This window comes from Mytilus californianus, unplaced genomic scaffold (assembly GCF_021869535.1).
Source record: "Mytilus californianus isolate M0D057914Y unplaced genomic scaffold, xbMytCali1.0.p SCAF_8, whole genome shotgun sequence".
NCBI classification, from domain to species: domain Eukaryota; kingdom Metazoa; phylum Mollusca; class Bivalvia; order Mytilida; family Mytilidae; genus Mytilus; species Mytilus californianus.
The window spans coordinates 59274547-59296787 of record NW_026262734.1 but is presented as its reverse complement, the minus strand read 5'-3'; the positions used below and the strand labels follow the sequence as shown (position 1 = coordinate 59296787).

Below are 22241 nucleotides of genomic sequence, written 5' to 3'. Positions count from 1 at the left end.
GCCAGAGTTTCACCCATGAGTTAGAAATCTTACCACACTATTCATAACAAAATACGGTAGATGGAAATGTTAACTATATAAAATACAATAGAGACATTACTTAACTAATGTCTTAGAAACTAATTTATTTCCAATACACAGTGAGACGTCCGAGTTTGGCTAAATGTTTGTTTCCCTTCTGAACAAGAGATCATCTAGTTTGAATATTGTCCAACCGTCAATTGTAAATGCATTTTTATGTTTTATTGCCCATTAAAAAAGCATTATACATTTGATACCAACGTAAATAGAGAAAACATTTAAAAGTGATGTCGCTAGTTTCAACTTCCTTACAAAGTACACAATAACGTTAAATACTGCTTAATGACCGAAAATCTTTAAGCTGTTTGAATGTTATTATTATATAATATTGGTAGTGCAAAACAGAATGCAATATGATAAGTACGTGCTCCGAATGGAAAGTATATTCTAATCGGGGATTAAAACGAGAAACGTAATTGATGTGTTCCAGGTGGTGCCAGTAGGTTAGACATACGCCCTATAAATCTTTTATTTCATTAAAAAAATAAAATAAATGAATATTAGCAGGTTAAGCGGATTTTCTGCGAAAACATGTTATCTAGTAATTTCCCTATTTCATAGGATTTAGTTTTTAAAGTTATATATATATAAACGATTAGATAAGAATATTGGTATTTTTGTTAACATAACTATAAAAGAATGTTCAGGTTTACTTGTAAGATTCTTTTCAGTATTTTTCTGATATTCCTCGTCAATACTGAAGTATCTGGCTTACGAATTGGTAAGTACATATTTTCTGTTCTAAACTATTTTTCAAACAGACAATTACCTTACAAGAAAGTTTGCTTTTCATATATATTTATATCATAATGTTTGCTATGATTAATTAACCCATTTCTCTGACGTCAGTCTATTGTTCTTACCGTAGATTGTTTTTTAAGAATCCACTGACCACAGTATTAACTTAATAGAACTTCTATTATAACTTTAAACCTTTAACTTACAATCTTTTATCCTCTTGTAAAAACGAGTGGCATGTGTAGGATTCGAACCCGCGCGTATTTTCTTCATAATCAATAGAGTCTTCAGTCTATGCATGATATCACTAGACCACGATGGCTGACATCAATCAATATATGAATAGTACTCTTAAAGCGCTTACTTGTCAATACATGTCATTTAACTGTATTTCTGTCTCATTGATAATTCGCTTTTGTAATCTAGTGAAATAAATATATCTTGGTGTGTTCATGTTTATTGAATTTGTTTTATTTTGGGTGTTATTTTTTTTTTTAAGAAATGGGTTAAAACTACTTCTTTGACAGTAAAAACAGAAACAAAATCATCGCCATTGTATGAAAATGAAATATATAATACTTCTACATGTTCTAGGATTCAAACAATATTTTGGTCCAGAAAAAAATACAATGAAAAAATTTCATTCCGGATACAAGGTTCGAACTTTGCACTGTTAATATCACCGTTATGACATTCGTTACCAACGACTAGACGATCACGGCTATGAACAGCTTGTTGGTAAGTTTATAAAATTAGCATAATTATTCATTGTACATCCGTAGCAAGAGCAATTTTGATGGGGATTCAGAATGCGTACCACAGATAAAACAAGTGTATTGACCGGTGTACGATATATGCCAAATGTAATAACGTTAAAATAATCTTAACTAAATGAAACGGAAACAGTTTAAACATAAGTTCATTTTAAATCGTAAGCACATAATTTTAATACTTTAGGAAAGCAACACGAATTTGAGCATTAAGAAATGGCAGATGTATGGCATCAACGCTAATAATATTTATTTGACTAAGAACGGCTTAACGGTGTTCAGTCTTCAACATACCAAATCAAGTTGCTAAATATTATATATATAAATTTTGAAGGTTCTAAATTTTGGTAATTAAATTTTTTTAACTTTTCAAAACAAGATAAATAAATTCTGTATATTAATATATGTCTTTTTGAATAAATTAAATATACCAAAATCTATTCAATTTAAATAATTTGTAATGATTAAACATTAAATGAAATATGTTTATACAAAAATAAAATCTGGTGTTAAAAAGGGGAGCTAACACCCCATTTAAGTTATCTTAAACTTATGTTAACTTGTCAAATGTCCAAATATAGATGCGAACCGTGTGGATATAATCATTTCCAGCTATTATAGAATAAAAAAGACAAAATACGAAACTATTTTTATGAAATATCGTTGATTCATTGTCAAAACGTAAAACAGACAGTCGTTTTACTAGAAATGGGTTAAGCTAGAGAATTGATAAGAAGTAGTGGATTCGGAAACGATAATCAACTTGCGACTAAAGTCGCTCGTTGATTATCGTTTACGAATCCACTACTTCTTATCAATTCTCTACTACATAATAATACATTTTTTGTAACAAAGTTAGATTGTTCGATTTCAACTATTCTTTATTACTTTAAAACCATACCATATTTTTTCCTTTGTATGCGTTAAAAAAATTGCCTAGTACTGCCTTCATTTCTCTATATTTTCTAATTATTAATGACATGAGATGTATTTTTATTTTTCTTTTAAAAGCCACAAAATTGTAAAAAAAAACATCATGCACACGACTTAAAAATGTTTTTCAACTAATAAGATTTATTGTCTTTTAAAGATTTAATTAGTAAAAATTTCTTTTACCGATAATTTCAGCAACGAAAATCTTTAATTGAATTTTTTTTTAATCCAGACGAAACATATAAAACTCAATCTAAGTTTTGAATCAGATAAAAACCGAAAACAATGGAACATTTTTAGTTTTTTTTTTTAGCTTTCTTTGAAACTAGTAACTTCACAGAAAGACCTAATAACGCTCAGAAATAATTTCATAATTTTCGGTTAGTTCCAATAGTGCTTGTGCATACTGAAAACTTTTACAATATAGTTCAAAATCAATCAAATACCATTACGTTATGAGTAATGTGTGCTCCTCACGCAAACATTACACTAACCGAGTGATGAGAAAGAGCGACTAAAATTGACACAATCGAATTTTTACGGTCACCGTTATGAACTAGGTGTACGTGTCACATTTCACAAGTGACTTAGATATATCAATACCAGACTAGGTGAAACTTTTCCTAGGTGTGAATCGAACGGTTGGTGGTGCATTCATAGCAAAGTAAACTTACCATCATAAGTTGATGTGCTTAGGCTGAAAATGGTAATTTTGATCTTAACATCGCATGAAAGGTTTAAACAATAAATCATTGAGATATCTTCAGTCTTTCAATACATTTTCAGACCTACACACATGTATTCAGTGCGGTAAGTTCAGTGCCTTTCATGTTGTCGACGATAACAGGTAAATAACAACTATTGAACAGTCTGAATATAAACTGGACAGATTCAATTGACTGCAATAATTGTCTGATCAGTATAGAATTTACCACGGAAAAAAGTCGAAAAATTAACCGAAAGATAGAAAATTACTTCGTAATGTATAACTCAGTACCGTTTCAGAACAAATTTAGTTTTTGACGCAACAAGTCTTGCTCCTTTTGGATATTATGTGATTTGTATCGTTTTCGATTGATTGATAAAATTTTAATCACCGTTATACTTTGGTCGCCTATAATGTTGTAAATGAGAACTTATTTATTCTCAATATATTGAAATAAAATACAAACATACGTTACACAATCAAATTTAAAGCTTACCTATCGTATTTTGACTCTAAATGTATGCTTTGTTAGGAGATTGTTTTGTTGTTACGTTGCTGTTTCGTTGACGAAGCCCCAACATATCATTTTTATAAAGACATGAGAATAAAATCATATGTAGAAAAAAAGTAGTTGAGACAACAAGACAAAGTTATGAATAACTGAAATACGGCGTTCGGTCATCCACAATGAGTGCGCGCCTACACCAATTACTTTTATTTAATCCCAACGATTCTTAGTCATTATATCCCGTTGCTAAATTAATAAAATATTTTAAAATCAAGCTTACAACTCTCTCAGACAATGCTGACATAGATCAAAACGGCTGCTACAGTATTCTTTTTATGTTACGTTTGAGCATACAGCTACTAATTTTTCTATGTATTCATGGCTTTCAAGTTTTTGGATTTCTGTGTTTCTGATGAAATCAAAACCAGAAAAACTCTTTGAACGCGCAAAGTTCTGTTTGTTACTTTCAATTATTTAAACATGTGAACACACATTTATTTCCTTTTCATTTAACAAGTGCATGAACAAAAATATTGTCAGATACGAACGACTGCTTTTGAGTTATATAAATCATGTCTGTTTTATTTATCATTCACTTATTTTGTATTATCATGATTATGGCGTATACATATTTTTTTTAATTTAAAAGCATGCAGACTGAAATGTCCACCTGTGCCGTATGGATTAAGTCACTGTGGTATTTCATGCCAACCTCGTAGCTGTGGTCGAGGATATCTTTGCTGTTCAATTGGCTGTGGTAAAGAATGCAGAAAAGGTATTCGGACATGTAGATAAAACTTGCAATCACCAATTTTAAAATTAATTGGTAAGATATTAAGATATTGTTATACATTACACAGTACTGCCTACACCGAATGAATGCCCATGTCATAGACAATAACAACTTGCCCTGTTTCTTTTTTGAAAACGTTTTGAGAGTTCAAAATTAAAAGCAGAAACATCAAATGGAAATTTTTTTTTTAAATTATTACAAATCACTGAAGATTGTCCATACTTAAATATGTTAAAGGTGTTGCACTTAATCTTACTGTTTTGTTATTTCATGTTCTGTTAATTTTGTTCATCTGGTTTATTTGAAAATAATGTTATGATTTACCAAAACTACTGACTGTATTGCATTTTTTTGCCATGGCGTTTCGATTTATGAGTTTAAATGTCCTTCTGGTATCTTTTATCCCTCTTTTGTACTAAAAGGAACGTGGCACTCGATACACAACGATAAATAAGTTATAAAAAAGTGTTGTCTAATATGGCCAATATGTGCTGATTCATGAATTATCTCCTTTATAATATTTTGATTTGACTTAGGACGATTTAGAGATTAATAAATTGTAAAACTACCCGTCTATTGAGGAAAACTGTATGTATGTACACTAGCATTGGAAATTGCATCATTTTGGCTTATTGTATTTCCTCTAATTTTCTTAATGACCATTCAAAATGTATACGTATATTAACAGTAAAACATATTTTACATTTTAGATTAAATATGAGGGCAAAGGACAGAGAAGATGAAAGTGCGTTTGTTTTCTTTATTTTTAGTGTATTCTCAAACTGTTCTCAAGTGACAAAGAATAAAATATAAGCAAACATTATCGTCAAGTTTTGTTTTGCTTGCTATCCAGGGAAGAGTTTTGATACAGAATCCCCTATTTTACCAGTCTAGAACAACAGATGCCAAAATAAAAAACGTGAGAACCACATCATAAAAAAATAAACAATTATATGTACTAGTCAAATAATACTAATGAAACACGCTATAAATAGTTTTACTAAAACATCAACAACAAAAAATCAAGCCCACAAGACTAAAACAGTACTTAAAGATATTTATATAAATTTGCAGTATTCGTTTACGTCATGTGGTTAAAAACTGATTAAGATAAAAAGTTACGACTTCACAAATCATTTTTAAATCCGACACATTACTTAACTTACATCTGCCTTTGTGAAAACCCATACTGTTGTACGACATACGCGCATAATGGCTCTATAATATTTCCTAAAACTTAGGGGGTCGAAGCTTAAGATACAATACAGTTATCTCCTAAATATATTAGTTCTGTTCTAGGAGGAATAATGTAGGTAGAGGTTGAATTATTATAAAGACAAGTGGTAAAATACATTATAAAAACTGTCTCATTTTCTATGTCATGAAGTTAAACTCTTAATTATGTTATACTTGATCCCTTACTCCCCTTGTAGGAACACCTCCCTATAGTGCTAACTGTTATATCCTGATAGCTGTATTGTCAATGAGTGCTAAAAGGAGGTATAAACATTACAAGCACCAGGAAATATTTAGTAATCTACCTAAGAATAAAATTTGCTAAAACAAAATGAATGGCACTTATGAGTTGGAAAAACACTGCATTTTTCTTAATTAAATGATATGATGCAGACTAAGGGTAAACATCCGTATTTTAGCAATGGTGTCAGTTTGCTATTCCAACATTCAAGAATGTTCCTATTCCGTTTTTTCCAAAAAGAAAAGAACAATAAGTGTTTTTCATCAAACATGGCAACAGGATAATTTAACTGTTTAATTAAGTAAAGGAAAATGCTAAAAGTTTAAACAATGATTTGTTTCTTAGGGGGTGGGTTGAGGAGGGGAGAGTTAAAAACATTTAATTTTTTTTTAATCTAAATTGACGTTTAAATGATGATTTAAAAATAGGTTCTCAACATACAAATATTTTTTTTTTATTTTCAAGAACGATTATTTCAACTAAATTCTTTTTTAAATAAAAATTTTGTTCACGTTAATTTCTGCTACAATAGCATCTTTTAAAAGCCTGAACGCTAAGTTAAGTTAACTTCTAATTCTATAGTTCACATTTGTTCTGGATGCTAATTTTCCAAAGACAGAGCATTGTGACATCAAATGCCGCTGAAGTGATGAAAACCTGTATGATCAGTTTTTGGCATTTTTTGCTAGCATCTCATTGCTATTTTGGGAGCGATTTTTTTGGAGGGAAAGAGGAGGAGGGGTCGGAATATTGAATTTGCCGAATGAAAGCATCCCAAATTGTCTGTGTGCTAGCAGTGCGTACTGGCCTGATGCTATCATTCCGAATAGGCCAAATGCTGGCCATTCTAACTGTGGGTTGCTTGTCTCCCAAAATATTCGAATCCTCTGATGAAACGCATTCTGTATGATGCTATATATGCCGACCTCTATAACTAGGGATTATAAAACTAATGTCGACTGCAAGTTTAACAGGAATGCGTCTATTTCGTTCACGATGATTACATCATCATCACAATTTTGTTTTTCGGCCTATAGAATGTAAAAATAACGCTAGTGTGTAATTTACCATCATAATTCGGGTTGTGAACATGAGGAAACATGAGATTATCAGAATTCATCTTACCGATACTTTTGAAAGATAATAATCGGCATCAAAACAGAAAATCCTTTATTCTTTTGTCAGTAATTACATTTTCTTTAAAAAATCTAATGTAAACTATACTCATGCACTATTTTTCTGTTTTAAGTGTGGGCGGGGCAAATTCCGCCTCACATGACATCATTTAAATTTTTTTTTGAAATATTCGTGAAATGGACATGGTGGCGTTGCTGTACAAGGGATAGACAAAGACCCTTCCTTGAACAATACGCTACAATTTATTATTATTTTCACTTAACAGAAACAAGTTAGAATAATGGTAATTCAGGTGAGTAAAACTGTCAGTGACTGAATTAACATTATCTAGATTTGCATATTACACCTATATTATTTTAGAGTCTCGACGATTTTGATAAGTTTTGATACTTGCGTATGTGCCAAAGCTTCATTAAAAAGTCTGCTATTATCAAAAAATATTATTCTGCTTTCACCATTACAGTCTGCAACAAAAGTCTTAAATTTGTCTGGCAGACTTTCAAGGTACTTAAAGCGCGACAACCCTTTAGGTTGCAGAAAATCAAACCCTGTAAAGACTATAATTATTTTATCTATTAATTTTCGCAATCTTCGGTATATGAGATCGATCACTCTTGTCTCTTGATCTAAATTGGTTTTTGATGAAATGATATACAGATATGCATGAGGTTCCTCTCCGAGTTGTTGGGTTACTGTGTTGATATTTTTCACAACGTTTACCTTGACGTCTTCCCTCGCCAATTCACCGATTCTAAATCCAGGAGTTTTTACGATTTTAATTGTTTTCCCACACCTAATTGTTCTATGAAGAATATTTATCGATGTGTTGCTTTTTGTTAAACATTGCGATGGAAATTTAGCTTCTCCTAATATCATGTCTCCTGTCGAGCTTTTACCACTTTGTTTAGTTCCAAACAGGACCAGACGGAGCTCGTCAGTTTCTACAAGTGAAATCGAATATTTAAAAGTCTTTATATTATTCTCATTTACAAACAGATTTTAAAAAAGATAAAAGAAGAATGTGTCTGAGGACACGAATGCCTCCGCTCAAGGTTTGCAATTTTCAGGTTTGAAAATGAACTTAACTCTAGAACGGTAAGTGACTGACTGCCAAAATTCAAACTCTGTCTGCTAGTTTTGGTTCTCAACATTGTGTATGAGTGTCATAAAATTCAAATGAGGCAAACTCAAGTAATAATGCGGAAACGAAAATGGGCGGACGGAAGGACGGACGGACGCACGGATGGACGGACGGACGCACAAGGGTAACATTTAATGCTCCCGTTGCCTACGGCTGGGACATAAAGTCATAAAATACACACAGTTGATCTGTGTTATAACTTACCACCTTAAGGTTTCGTAAGGTATATCTTCAATCTATTCAATTAGGCTCTCCAAAAAAAAAATGTTTCTCTCGATAATTTATATTAAACTGTGTGATCCCGCCTTGTACATGTATGAATACCTTATATTGTACACATACATGACAATCTTTTTAATGACACATGTTGTTCATTTTAAAGCGTGATAGTGCATAGTCACTTTTGATTTTCATATTGGAATATCTCTTTATACTGAATCAATGCATATCTGTAATTTGTGAGGCATGGAATTATGTGCGAATATATAATTGTTTACTTTTGTATGAATGTGACAGCAAGATAAAAAGTTTCTTTAACTTTTGAACACGTTTCATTGCAGTCTTATATAATAAAAAAAAAATTAAAACACCGGGTCTTTAGATAGATACATGTATATCACCACGGAGAAATATCAATAGAGCGTTAAAATGGAGTATATGACAACTAAGAATATGAAGTTTCCTGGTATCTCGCCTGGTATATATCGCATGGAGTATTTAAGTTTTCCCCAACCATGAGTCAGAGCTTTAATTTAAGTTTTTTGTTGTTTTTTGGCTTTTGTTTTTATGCTTTAACGATTTGATACTACATGAACACTTTATCGAGCGTTCGTGATAAAGGTACATCTCAAAAAGCGCTTCGAACGCATGGAATTTAGTACGTCTTATATTTACTTTTTAAATATAGATATAATACCAATATTGGTTAGAAGTATTTACCTTAGAACATTTTATTCATACATTATTCTTTGATAACTTGCATGCATTTCGCCTAAATGTTACCAAATTTTAATTTACATTAACTGATATTACTTGTTTCCAATTTACCTTTAAAAATCTCAAGTGTAACAGTAGAATATAAGTTTTTTTTATCTTAATATTTGTCAAACTGTACCTTCTATCCTATCTGCGAAAGAATAACCAACTGCATCTGAAATGTATAGTTGTATTCGGTTTAACAATTGAAACATGAGTTTGTAAATGCTCGTTATTAAATATATAATAATTTTTAAAATATATATGTTAATAAGATAATTGATATGACAATGGATTATGTCTTTTACTAGTATGTTACGAACATTAAGACTTTTCAGTCGTTCTGTATTCCATTAGAAAATAATTCTATTTAAGATTTCATGTAAGTTTCATACACGAAAACACCTTGTCGCGGAATTATCGATGTATAACAAAAGGAGTCAAACATTCCGTTATCAAATCGATTGTATGTTGTATAAAAAATTGTTCACGAAGTGCTGGTTAAAATAAAAAATTAAAAAAATCGAATATATGACTTTTAGAAATTTTACTTTGTTTTTTTTTTTACCATTTAAGACATTTTTTTTTATTTTTAAGGCCAGAAATTTAGTAATTGTGACAATGTTTGTCCTATTTCCATACATGTAATGAATATAATATTTTGAATTTGCAGACTCATTCTTTATTTTATCGAATTAAAAAGTTACATAATTTTGTTGATTGTTTTTACTAATATAGTTTTACAGTGACATCATTGTTTCAATATATTACCTCGTTCAATATACTTGTACTCAGGATTTGAAGCTGCAAAACAAGATTTAAGAAAACGTAAAAATGTAAGCGCTTTATTTGCATAAATATAGTAGAAGAGAATTACTTATAATCTTTGCTTTTTTATGAGTATTTATTAAAGTGTGGATATATATCTATCTATAATACTGTTACGGAAAATTTAGTTTGGAAATATATATGTAAACCTCAGATCTGTGTACGGCCGCAAATCTGTGTCCGTTTTGCCAATCTGTGCCCCATCGTGACGTCAATCGCTAATCTATGTCCGTTAAAAAAGATACGGCCTCAAATCTGTGTCCTATTTTCAAATTTGTTTTCAATCGTGACGTCATTCGCAAATCTATGTTCGTTTAAAATATACGGCCTCAAATCTGTGTTCTTTTCTTAAATCTTTTTCCAGTTTGTTTCGCCATGCGCAAATTTATGCCAGTCTAATAAGTACGTAGATATAGGAAGATCTGCCTGAAAGGATTTTTGTTTTATTAAGTCATTTCCCATAATTCAATGTTAAGTTGGGATGTGTTCTCCATGTGTGTGCTTAAAAATTTTACATGCGTGTGTAATTATTGTATGATTTACATTTTATTGTAAAACTACAACATTTTCAAATTGTTTGCTTTTCTTGATCCCTTGTTTAATTGTTCTGTAGTAATTATCGTTACTTCCCTTTACTCATTACGTCTTGATAACATATACGAAATATAAGTTAATAAACAACCTGAGACAAAATGACATCTGTATACAAGCAACTAAAGATACATGTACGGCCTTCAACAATGAATTGAACCTATTCTGTATCGTAATCTGTAAACACATACACATATTTGTTCAATGTTTCAATGTATAGGTACCACATAAAAATGTTTAGGGTATAATTTATTGCCGGTTTAACAACGACATTTTGTGCCACTATCTTATTAAAAAAGGTTTTTTTCTGGTGAAACTATTCCGGTTTCGAATCTATGTATTTTTTAAATTCCATTGTGTACCATGACATCAAATTCAACAGCCTAGACATTATTCTGTGTACAAATTATTGGCATAACGAGCATACATGTTACTTTATTAATGTGCTTTCAAGAATGAAACTACAAATATTTTTTTACCTGATTGCGTCTTGCTATGTCTTACGTCACCACATTTCGATAAAGGACATAGATTTGTGACAAAAATGGCCATAGATTTGAGTTAATAAAGGACATAGATTTGAGACAATAAAAGACATTGATTTGAGACAATAAAGGACATAAATTTGGAACGTCTATGACGCAATATTAAAAGGGACATAGATTTGCGGAAAAGACATAGATTTGAGGCTTACATATATAAAAACAGTTTAGTCTTAGATACATGATTTTTTATTAGATGTTATTGGCTGAACTAGTAGCTTTCAGTAACCGCGAGTACTCTCAGATCTGTACTTTGTGTTATTATTTGTTGTTGTTAGGGATATATAAATACCCTACCATGTCCGGTCTGTGTTTTTGTTAGATTTTTTTCTACTTTGTATCGATCTGATGAGTTAAGCCCTTTTCAACTGATTTTTGTATTTTGTTCTTATGTTGTTCTGTAACACCACTGTCCCAGTTTAAGGGGAGGGCTTAGCGCTTACAAACATGTTCAACCCCATCCCTGTCCCAAGTCAGGAGCACGTAGTTCAGTGGTTGTCGTTGGTTCAAGTCGGTCATATTTGTTTTTTTTTCGTAAATTGTTTGTTATCAATTAGGCCGATAATTTTCTTAATTGAATTGATTAAATTTTTTTCATGTTGGGTTCTTTTAAAGCCGACTATACGGGATAGGTTTTTCTCATTGTTGAATGCCATACGATTGCCTATACTTGATAACATCAAGTTCATTTGAACTTTGGTGGATATTTGTCTCATTGGCAATCATACAACATCTCCTTATTTATATATCAACAGTTAAGCAAACACGGAGTGGAATCAACACCTAAAGTTATTTGTTATCCTGATACAAAAATGGGTTTATAGTATTGTTTCAGAAAAGGGAGAAGGTTTGGTATCATTAAAACGTTTAATCCCGCTGCAAATGTTTGCACCTGTCCTAAGTCAGGAATCTGATAACAGTAGTTGTCGTCTGTTTATGTAGTTCATACGTGTTTCTCGATTCTCGTTTTTATATAGATTAGACCGTTGGTTTTCCTGTTTGATTCGTTTGACACTAATCTTTTTGGGGCCCTTTATAGCTTGCTGTTCGGTGTGAGCCAATGCTCCATGTTGAAGGCCGTACCTTGACCTATAATGGTTTACTTTTATAACTTGTAACTTGGATGGAGAGTTGTCTCATTGGCACTCATACCACATCTTCCTATATCTAATTAATGCTTCCAATGTTATTCTTTTATATGTACTTAGCTGACCATTTGATTTATTAAGGCTATTAAATAGGAATACTAAAATTACTTTAAAAAATCTGAATTACATTTAATATATGCATGTGTTCTGTTGTTGGTGCATGAACGCTTATCTCTCCGTGTTAACAAACCATCGGGTTTTGGTTTTAAGACGTTTTCATTTTACTGTTACATGTATAAATTTTATATACTACCATACGAATGAGACGTTTCATGCCACTTAACTGGATCAGTCTGTCAAATTCAATTAAAATGTCTGGATAATATTTTTTTCAATTGCGCAATCGCTTAAGATATTGGATACTATTTTATTTGCGATATTTTTTCAAATGAATTTTCAATATTTTGAAAAAGGAATGCACCAAACCAGGTACTTCATTTCTGAGAAACAGGCAATATATGCCTCAATTTTAGATTTCAGTGATACATTTTTTATTATTCAAAATTATCAGTCAATATGTGCTCTACAAGGATCACCAGTCCTTCACCTTTCACTTGATACCGTAATAACTAAAATATATTTTACATAGTTTTATACTTACACCTATGCGTAGGAACTATTTTGTTTTAAATATGTACTACTTTCCAGTATGTTTTTTTTTACCGGGCCCGATTCGGTGGTGATACATCTTACAAGGTCTAACCGAATCATTTTTCCAAAAATAAATTCGCTCAAACCGGTATTTGGGACACTCTTAAACTTGCAGTGAGGTGAGTTTTTTTCTTTTCTTTTTTTTTTTTTTTGGCTCCGTGCGTGTTGAAGGCCTCAATGTGACTTTGAGATAAAGAGATAAAGAACAGCAATAAAAGCGCTGTTCCTTTTCTTTCTGTATGTTTTTGTCATGGATGGATACCTCATATTCTTTCCTTTTCTAATTTATTTATAAGTAAAGGCAACAGTAGTATGTTCGAAACTCATAAATCGATAGAGATAAAAACTAATCCGGGTTACAAACTAAAACTGAGGGAAACGCATCAAATATAAGAGGAGAACAACGACACAACAAAAACACAACATTAAAATGTAACACACACAGAAACGAACTATAATATAACAATGACCATTTTCCTGACTTGGTACAGGACATTTTAAGAAAAAAATGGTGGGTTGAACTTGGTTTTGTGGCATGCCAAACCTCCCGCTTTTATGGCAATGTTAAATATAAGTCGTTCTTTTTTTTTTTATTTATGAATTCATAATTCTTTGTACTATTGAATATTCATTTCCAGAAGTATTCGGTCAGAGATTTTGCATGCAAGTTCGGCATATTAAACTTTTACAAAAAATAAAAAAAGAAAAAAACATATGATTTTATATAGACACCCATTGAAATTTGAATGAAACTCACCCTTTTGAGTCAAATTCGTTCGTTGCGTTTGAAATGCAGGCTTCTTTTCTGTAAATAAAAGAAAAATAATTATAATAGTAACTAACATTTTAAATAGTTTTCGAGTAATCAATTATGCAGAAAGAAGTGAAGTTAAGGTGGCTCGGATGTCTTCCTCCATCTTGGATTTTGAAGTAGCAGATAACAGTTGGTCTAGATCTTTAATGAAATGTGCAAATTTCGAGAGTAGTTTGTAATTCATGTGTAAGACTTTTGATGTAAATATAGAAAATTTTGTCTTTTGTCATATTTACGGCTGTAAATTCTAAAAAACACCATATTTGTGTTGGATTAATTTTTTGTCAACTTTGCCAAATAAGAGGAGATAACTCAAATAAAGTAATTTTATAATTGAAAGTGTTGTGAATTTACCTTTTTTAATATGTAGCAAGAAAACAAGTTCGGTGACCCCATTTTTTCTTTTTTTATCTGAAAGCATGTTATAAGAGCTATCTTCTCACATTTTATCTTAAAATTCTAACATGTAGTTTCTTTTTATCACACAAAATTGGATTTTCCATGCATAATCTATACAAAATCTGACAATTTTGCACATTTTGTAGGGTAAAAAAAAAACCGGTGACCCATACTTTTTATTATATTTTTACAAAAAGCATGATAATAACTTCATTTTGACAAATTATTAAAAAAATCTACAGATTTTAATTAAGACGCCCCAACCACCTTAAACGTTGCTGTCTAAACATTTAAACTTTAAAAGTTCCTAATGAAATTGTTGAAAAATATTCGGGATATAAGTCCTCGCATTCGACAGTAAAACCCAGGCTAAAGCGTGCATATATTAAATGTATTAATACATAGCCACGCCAGACCGGAATTGGACTGTAAAATCCGATGTCTTGTGAAGGAAGAATGACCTGATCTCTGAACTTTTAAAAACCCTTACAACCCTTCCCCTATTGGTAGCAACAGCCTCATTTTCAAGTGACTCAATATTTCCATTCTCCATCCCAGTCCTCTTAGCAGAACCTATCCATCAGAATTATTGACATATTGTTCTTGTCTAGAATTTGAATGAAAATCTTGCTGCTGGAGGTTACACAAATAGTTATCAACTAAACATAAATGTTCATCGTTTTTTTTTTATATGTAACACTTATATATATGACCGTCGTTGCTGGTTGAATGTTATCTTACGAGAGTATATTATCCGCCCATCAGTCAATACTTGGCAATGGGGATGTTTCGTTCTTTCAATTATAAAACAAAACTCAGCTTATGCATTTTGTAAATTTTAACAAAATATCATTGCAACTTTTTTCAGGCAAAATTGACCTTAAACAGTTTCTACTATTCGCTTTAGTTTACTTTTGGTGGCAGAGCTATTTATGACTGTATTTATCTCAATTCGGCTAATCAAGCTGTTCAGTCTGGTCGATTATATTTAGTTCTAGTCAAGAAAAACTATACATTTATTTGCATACTCTAAACAGAAAATTCATCAGAATATTTACATTTTAATTAAAATGCGCAGGATGCATTGAGAGGTCTTGAGAAGAAAACATAGCAAGATTGTAGAAAAAAAAAATTTACATTCGGTTTTTTCCCCCTGTAAGCATAAAGTGTACCCCAACTTAAAATGAGATCAATAACCAGCATCCTTGATTAATGAATGTGTTAGATTAGAAACCCTGTTTACGCACCGGGTCTCGCTCTTTTTTAAATCTTAAAAGAGTAGGGTCAATTCCTTTATTTGTTTCACTCACAGGGTGAAAATCTTAAAGTCGTTAAATCCATTGAAAAGTCTATAATCAAACACTTACCAACAGAACATTTAGCGCTACATGTTGCTATTGAAGGCAATTTTGGCAGAATTTGCATCAAAGATAACCAAATTGAAATAATTTGTAGCCGAAAGATAATTCATAGCGTTATTTTTTCCAAAATAGTTTAGGTTAACAGTTTACGTAGTACTTGTTTAGGATAAATACTAATTTTTGCGAAATTCCTCTTACTGCTGTTTAAGATATTTTCAGACGTTTATCTGACGTTGATATATAAATGTCTATACCGCAAAAAGATATGATAAAGCAGTTGTTTATATAAAAAATTATTAAGTTCAAATAGAAATTTTCAGAATTTCACAAGAAAATTATCTATCAGGTGCCAGTCTTTATATCTTTGCATTTTGTCTTGCATATACAGTTTAAGTTTAGGCCTTTAAACCTCTTATAATAATAAAAACTGCAAAAAGTGCCGAACTACATGTAGCCTAATTGTAAAATATTACCATAATAAGCAAAAGTTATAGCCAAATAGATTGATTGATTGATTGATTATTGGTTGCTTTATGCCAAATAAATATTTTGTTATAAGGTCTTAATGGGTATAAAAAATTTGTTTAGGGTAAAGGCTTTAGTCAATTTCGTTTGACAAAAAACTATGTAACATGCTCAATTTAGGTCAAATATGTTAATAGTTACATGAATACGACAATACAGTGATATTGCAAATGACATTTCTGAAAATCACTGATCAAACTAAAAAATCATTTTCATTTATCAATTATATTAACTTTATTTTAAAACCATTGAAGAGGTATAGAATAAGGAGATGTGGTATGATTGCCAATGAGACAATTACAAAAAAAATGTATTAAACAGCGTCAAAATGACGTGGGTTTGAGCAAATAAATGATTGTATACTTTCTTTGCACTTTCGGGAGCCGAATAATGACTTTAATTTAATATACCAATATTTAATCAACACCTAATGTTCTGGTGTCGCTTGTGAAACGTTGCGTCTCGTGGGAAATACTTTCGTAACCCTCTCTTGAACATGTTGAAATGACTATATACTATTTACAATGTCTACATGACTATATTCCATTCATATTGAAATATGTTTCCGCTTTCATTGCTTTTTTACAGCTATATATATTCTACTTTGTTTACTGACCTTTGAGCATGTCTTCTTTTCTGAAATAGAATATGAACATTGTTTTATTAACATAAACCGGTTTCTATTTTAAACCTTTATTTCTACAATAATGGAGAGGTGTTCATACATGTGATAAATGATCTTGATAACTATATTTTTTGAATGTTTAACAAAAAGAAAATAAACATTAATGAAAAAGAAAATAATTATGCTCACTGTTGAAAATCTTACTGTGATCTATTATAGCTGTTAACATTTTGTCCGTTGGTCATTGGTGGACTCGATATAAATTTGAATCGATCTAAATAAAATCAGTTAGCGGTCACATTATCTCCGATCCTAAATATATAATGATCTCTTATCTGAATCACTGCATTCACACTACAAGTAAATATACATTCGATCTGACCGTATTACCCGTGAAATTATAAATACTGTGTATAAATAGAAATAGGTGTTAATTTCTCGCGAATTGTGTAGCACATGCTTGCTAAACAATAACGGATGAAATTACTAATATTTGTTAACTAGAATTACAAGTTCAAATGTTAATACTGCTGTTCTTAAAGATTTTGTAAAAAAATGCACAGTTATGTAGTTTTGCCGCCATACATGCGAAAAATTTATTTTCGATTCAATCGTACTAGTTTAGATCAATCTTTGTGTTCATATTTTTAAAAGCTTAGATAGATTCACATTATATCGATTCAAACTAAACTACCTCTTTTTGATGTTTTAGTTTAGACCGATTCAAAATAGATTCAAAGCGTTCACATTGGACTTCAATCGATCTAAAGTGAACCGATCTAGTTTACATCGATCTAAATGTCCAAGTTTGAACGGGGTCTAATTGACAATTATACCCCCACATTATTGGAATAGATATATGCCTAATAATGGTTAAATAATGCATTACGTCATAAATTGTTGGAAATTTACTACGTGTAGCAACCTAATGAGTAAATTTTAACATAATACTAATAACAGTGTTGCATATAGATGCCATACTCATCAATGAAAACAACACATTAAACATTAATAGGCCACTTTAAGACTAATATCCCTACAGACAAAGAGTATACTAGCTTAATAAAGAAATTCCTATTTTGTGTCTATTAGTTACCCAAGTATGTCTCTGCTTCAAATGAATATACTCTCTTTTTGTTTGTACTTCGACTATTAAATTCCGTCATGTATTTTGTGAATACTGATCTTGACAAGAAAACGCACTACAGTACAGTTCTCCTTTTTTCGCGGCAAGCTAATCTTATGATATTTCTTTTAAAAACAATTTAGTATATGAACTATTAATATATATTTTTTTATTTGTAAAGGCTTCTTTAGAATGCTAGTCGTTATGACTTGGAGTTTACAATACGAACATTGAGAAGTAACAATGTAAATTTTTTTAAACATCAACGGGACGACAAAAGTTAATTGTATTCAATAAAACGGCTAGTTGTGTACATGCATATTATATAACTTACCTTAAAACTGGATGTTCATACGAAAAACTCATACTTGTAAGTAATTAAACAATATCTCACTAACATGACACAAATATACTATTAGCCTCTTATAATAAACAACACTAATACAAATAGAGGTTCAAACATACGAATTAAAGCTCCAACAATTCATTTATATATTCCATGCGTGACGTATGTATTTATTAAAATTTGGTTATTGACATTTGATTTGCTATCAGTATAATTATTAAAGTTTATTTATCTTCCAGTGTATAAAGATTCTATCATCAAACATTTTATAACAATAGACTGTATTCATATTACCGACTTTTGACTCCGGAGTTAATATTTTTTCGACAGGTTACCATTTCTGTGGTGGGACATCCTGGTACTCGGTCAAGTAAGAGCAACGTAAAGAAATAAAAACCAAGCTTACAATCGGTAAAATTTGGGGCGAAAATTTTCTGTTTTCTGTTTTCTTTACAGCATAATGCGACTTATATTGCAAAATTCACAGCTTAATTTAAACTGGCTGTAATGTATAACCTTAATAGAAAATACTTGAAAATTTAATTTCAGACTATACGAACATAAACTTTCAATATCAAGATCAATTTTGGTTGATTTTTCCTTGCTTGTCCTACTGCTTTAAAGACTTTCCACAATTTTTACAATGGGTTTAGTAAAAAATCAAAGGCACCGAAATGTCATGGAATATTTTTTTTCATCAGGTTTAAGTAATGGACTGTTAATTGATCAAGAATGCAGTTATGGTTATGAAACAATTTTCATTTACTATCAGTCAATAAAATTTAAGGTGGAAAACTTTCATCGGAGACATTTTATAGGATTAAGGTGAGTGTATGCAGTGTTTTCATTAGGCTGAGCTATATGTCAAATACATGGAATGACACAATGAAATAATGGGTAAAAATCAAATAATTTCATGAAATCTTCATGACGACAATTTTTTTTTGGTAGTAAACAACCTATGTTTTAATGTTTGATACCATAGAAACAACTTACTGTGCATTCATTACAATTTCAGACATTTTTGTATGTGAATGCACATTGTAAGGGAAGGCAAAGCTACACATAGCAAAAATTCAGGTTAAAGGCTCTTATTTTGCAATATGTGACATTTTGCCAGAAAAGGTTGAAATGTGGCTACTTGCATTTCAAATGATCAGTTAAGACAAAAAAATCAATTGTTTTCTGATTTTTTTTTCACCGCTTTTCGTTTTAAAGGTGTCAGAGCGCCAATTGAAAATTCCTATCTATTCAACCAAATTTTGCAATTTTCACAGCTTTCTTAATATTTTACCTTAAGTTCAACTTCATAGAAACCAGGTATATCATGAAATGTACATGTATCACCTTTCTAAATGCCAATTTTCAACCCATGTTTAAAGTCTTGTAAGAAATATCTGTCTTTCAGAAGCCAAGTACTACTAACATAACCCGTCACAATAAGCTTTATACATTGGTCTAAAATCAACTTGAGGTACACCTCCCTTTATTATCGTTTTGTCTATTTCAGTTTTTTTTACCCTAACTTCAGATTTTCGAACATACACTTTTTTGGATTTTTTCTTAAACAATACGTCAATGTCACTCCTACGTCACCTTTCTTGTCGTTGCCAGTCACAACCTCTATAAATTAGTCCAAAATCAACTAAACAATGCGCAAATGTCCCCCCCCCCCCCCCCCAATATGTATTGTCGTTGCACGTCAAAATCTCTATAAATTAGTGCAAAATCAACTTAAAGTGACCCAACCCCCCTAATCTCATTTTTTCAATGTCAGTTTTTTACCCTAACTTCAGATTTTCACACATAACCTATTCCGGAATTTGTCCTAAACGATGTGCTTGAAAGAATGCAATAATTATAAAAATAGAAGTGTTTTCTGGATAATTTTTTACCAACCAAAACGGCTAGCTCGATTTATTTGTGTCTCTAAATAATTTTTACTTAGAAAATAGTGAGAATGATGCTTTTTCAATTCTGGAACTTGAAAAATAGAATTGGCATATGTGTTGTATACATTTTGTTTTATAACAGTCCTTGTTTTTATGGCCCTACTGCTAGGACAAGTAACAGTTCGTGAGTTATGTCCCTTGATTAATTTATATGATTGTGTCCCATTGACACATTCTCCATTCATGTTTTATAAAGTTTAACTCATACAAACTGTTTGACAAAACTGATCTGAAGGGTATTGATCATAAAGGTTATTTCTTTCCATTATATATTATTATGGGTTTTGAAGACAAAGTAACAATGGGGCTGGCTAGAATAGAGAGGACTCTTCTGGAGCACTCTCAAATGTTGAGAAGACTAATCAGTGGCCAACCATCAACATCTGCTAATGGAGATTTAGATCTTGATGATTTAATATCAAATCCTGTGAAAACAGAAGTTCAGCTGGCAGAGCTATCTGCCAGATTTCTGGAAGACAGGGATTTCTCCAACAAACTGGTAAGACCACTCTTCTTATTACTGTGAATTTATGCAGAAAAATATCCAAGCTAAAAGTTTCATTGGTATTTCTGTTCTGTATTTGGTGAAAATCTGGGAAATACTTAACAATTATCTTGGAATTGGCAAATGTTTCCTTTATTCCATTCTTTGTTAAATGAATGTTTTACATTTTCAATATCAAGGACATATTTTTTTCTTTTCAATAAACTTTTATTACCGATAAGCTATATTATACTGATAAAGCTAAAAAGGAGTATTAATTTCAAGAAAAAGCAAAAAGAATATTTTTGAATATGATACTGGAGTGATTACCTTTTGATGATAATATTTTTATATTTTTTTGTTGATGTTCACAAATCATTATGTTTTTTCAGGTACGTTGTCTGGGAGCCTTAGGATGTAGCAATATTAGTGATACCCTGAGAAGAATAATGAGACGTATAGGGAGCAACTCCCTGTGGTCTCTTTTCAGTTTGAAGGGCAAGAACAAAAAAAGTCCACTATGGCAGAGCCAGTCTACAAGATTATTACTAGTAGGTAGTTTTCATTACCTGTGTACAATTTTTCTGTTATTAAGTTTTGTCAATAGTTCTGTAATCATGCAAAAAACTTACATCAATATAATATCTTGATTCTTCTGAAAAAAATAATGCCATTTACTACTAAGACTATTATTTTGTTTTATTCTAGAGAGATATCCTATCACACAATATACATCCGTTTTACAGGATAATGTTTTTTTTTAAATTCAAGGTTATTTGATAGTACAAGTATGTCATGGTTATGTCTATTTGTTTTATATTGTTATATTTGTATTTATTTTAAGTTACTTTAGATTGGTAGGATTTTATATAAAACAAATTTAAAAACTAAAATACATTATTTTCATTACAGAGTCCTGTATTGTAGTACATAGTAATGGGAAAGAATCTGAAATAGATGAGGCTTTGTCCGATTTCCTGAGACATGCACCACACCAAGCAGGTGGATTAAAGTACAAGGTATGATATTATTTATCAATCTTTAAAAAAGTAAAAATCTCTTGATATTGCAGACACTTCAGTTATAAATTCTAATAGTTAATGTAAGGAATGAAATGGTATTATTGATGGTTTTGAATAAATCATTTATTCAGATCAATGGTAAACAAATCTTATATATATGGCAGTATCAACTGCTCAATTTTTTTAATGTAAATTGTTTTTCAATCAACATGGCTAGACAGACAATTTAAAAAAATATACGTGTATTTTCGGTCTTATCATTTTAATAAGCCTGGACCAATAGACTTCTGCTTTCTAAAAACTTGTGGATAATTATATGAATGTTTGTTTTCAGAAACCTGCTCCAGTTGATAACACACCACCATCCCAAGTGACTACACACCAACAGCCCTTATAGGAGAAGACATTTTTTTATCTAATATGTTTTATATTTGAATGTATATAAAACTTAATATTCTATTACTATATTTTCATTAAATGCCATAAATCCAAGACACAATTGATGAGTATTTCTGTCGAAGAGATTTTTTCAAAATAATTTTGATAACAGTAATTTTACTCCTGAATT

General features: G+C 30.9%; 2 protein-coding genes across 5 annotated transcripts in view; one reads left to right on the top strand and one right to left on the bottom strand.

Annotated features, from left to right (window-relative positions):
* The window catches only part of LOC127711258 (uncharacterized), a 270314-nt gene that overhangs the window by 192991 nt on the left and 55082 nt on the right, over positions 1 to 22241 (bottom strand). The window contains exons 1-6 of one of the 4 annotated variants that reach the window (XM_052217252.1): positions 18204 to 18336; positions 16735 to 16754; positions 13777 to 13824; positions 10031 to 10063; positions 9399 to 9434; positions 7160 to 8084 (exon numbers count right to left, since the gene is read on the bottom strand). In XM_052217252.1, the coding sequence (XP_052073212.1) occupies positions 7495 to 8084; positions 9399 to 9434; positions 10031 to 10063; positions 13777 to 13824; positions 16735 to 16754; positions 18204 to 18235 (759 nt within the window). In that variant the 5' untranslated portion in view covers positions 18236 to 18336 and the 3' untranslated portion in view covers positions 7160 to 7494. Of the gene's footprint in view, positions 1 to 7159; positions 8085 to 9398; positions 9435 to 10030; positions 10064 to 13776; positions 13825 to 16734; positions 16755 to 18203; positions 18337 to 22241 lie in introns of those variants that run through there. The other 3 variants (XM_052217255.1, XM_052217253.1, XM_052217256.1) reach the window with 3 other exon arrangements.
* LOC127711265 (uncharacterized) lies at positions 685 to 5345 on the top strand. The gene is made up of 3 exons (XM_052217266.1): positions 685 to 802; positions 4386 to 4562; positions 5240 to 5345. Exons 1-2 carry the CDS (start codon positions 721 to 723, stop codon positions 4529 to 4531), a joined length of 228 nt encoding a protein of 75 aa, XP_052073226.1. The 5' UTR covers positions 685 to 720; the 3' UTR covers positions 4532 to 4562; positions 5240 to 5345.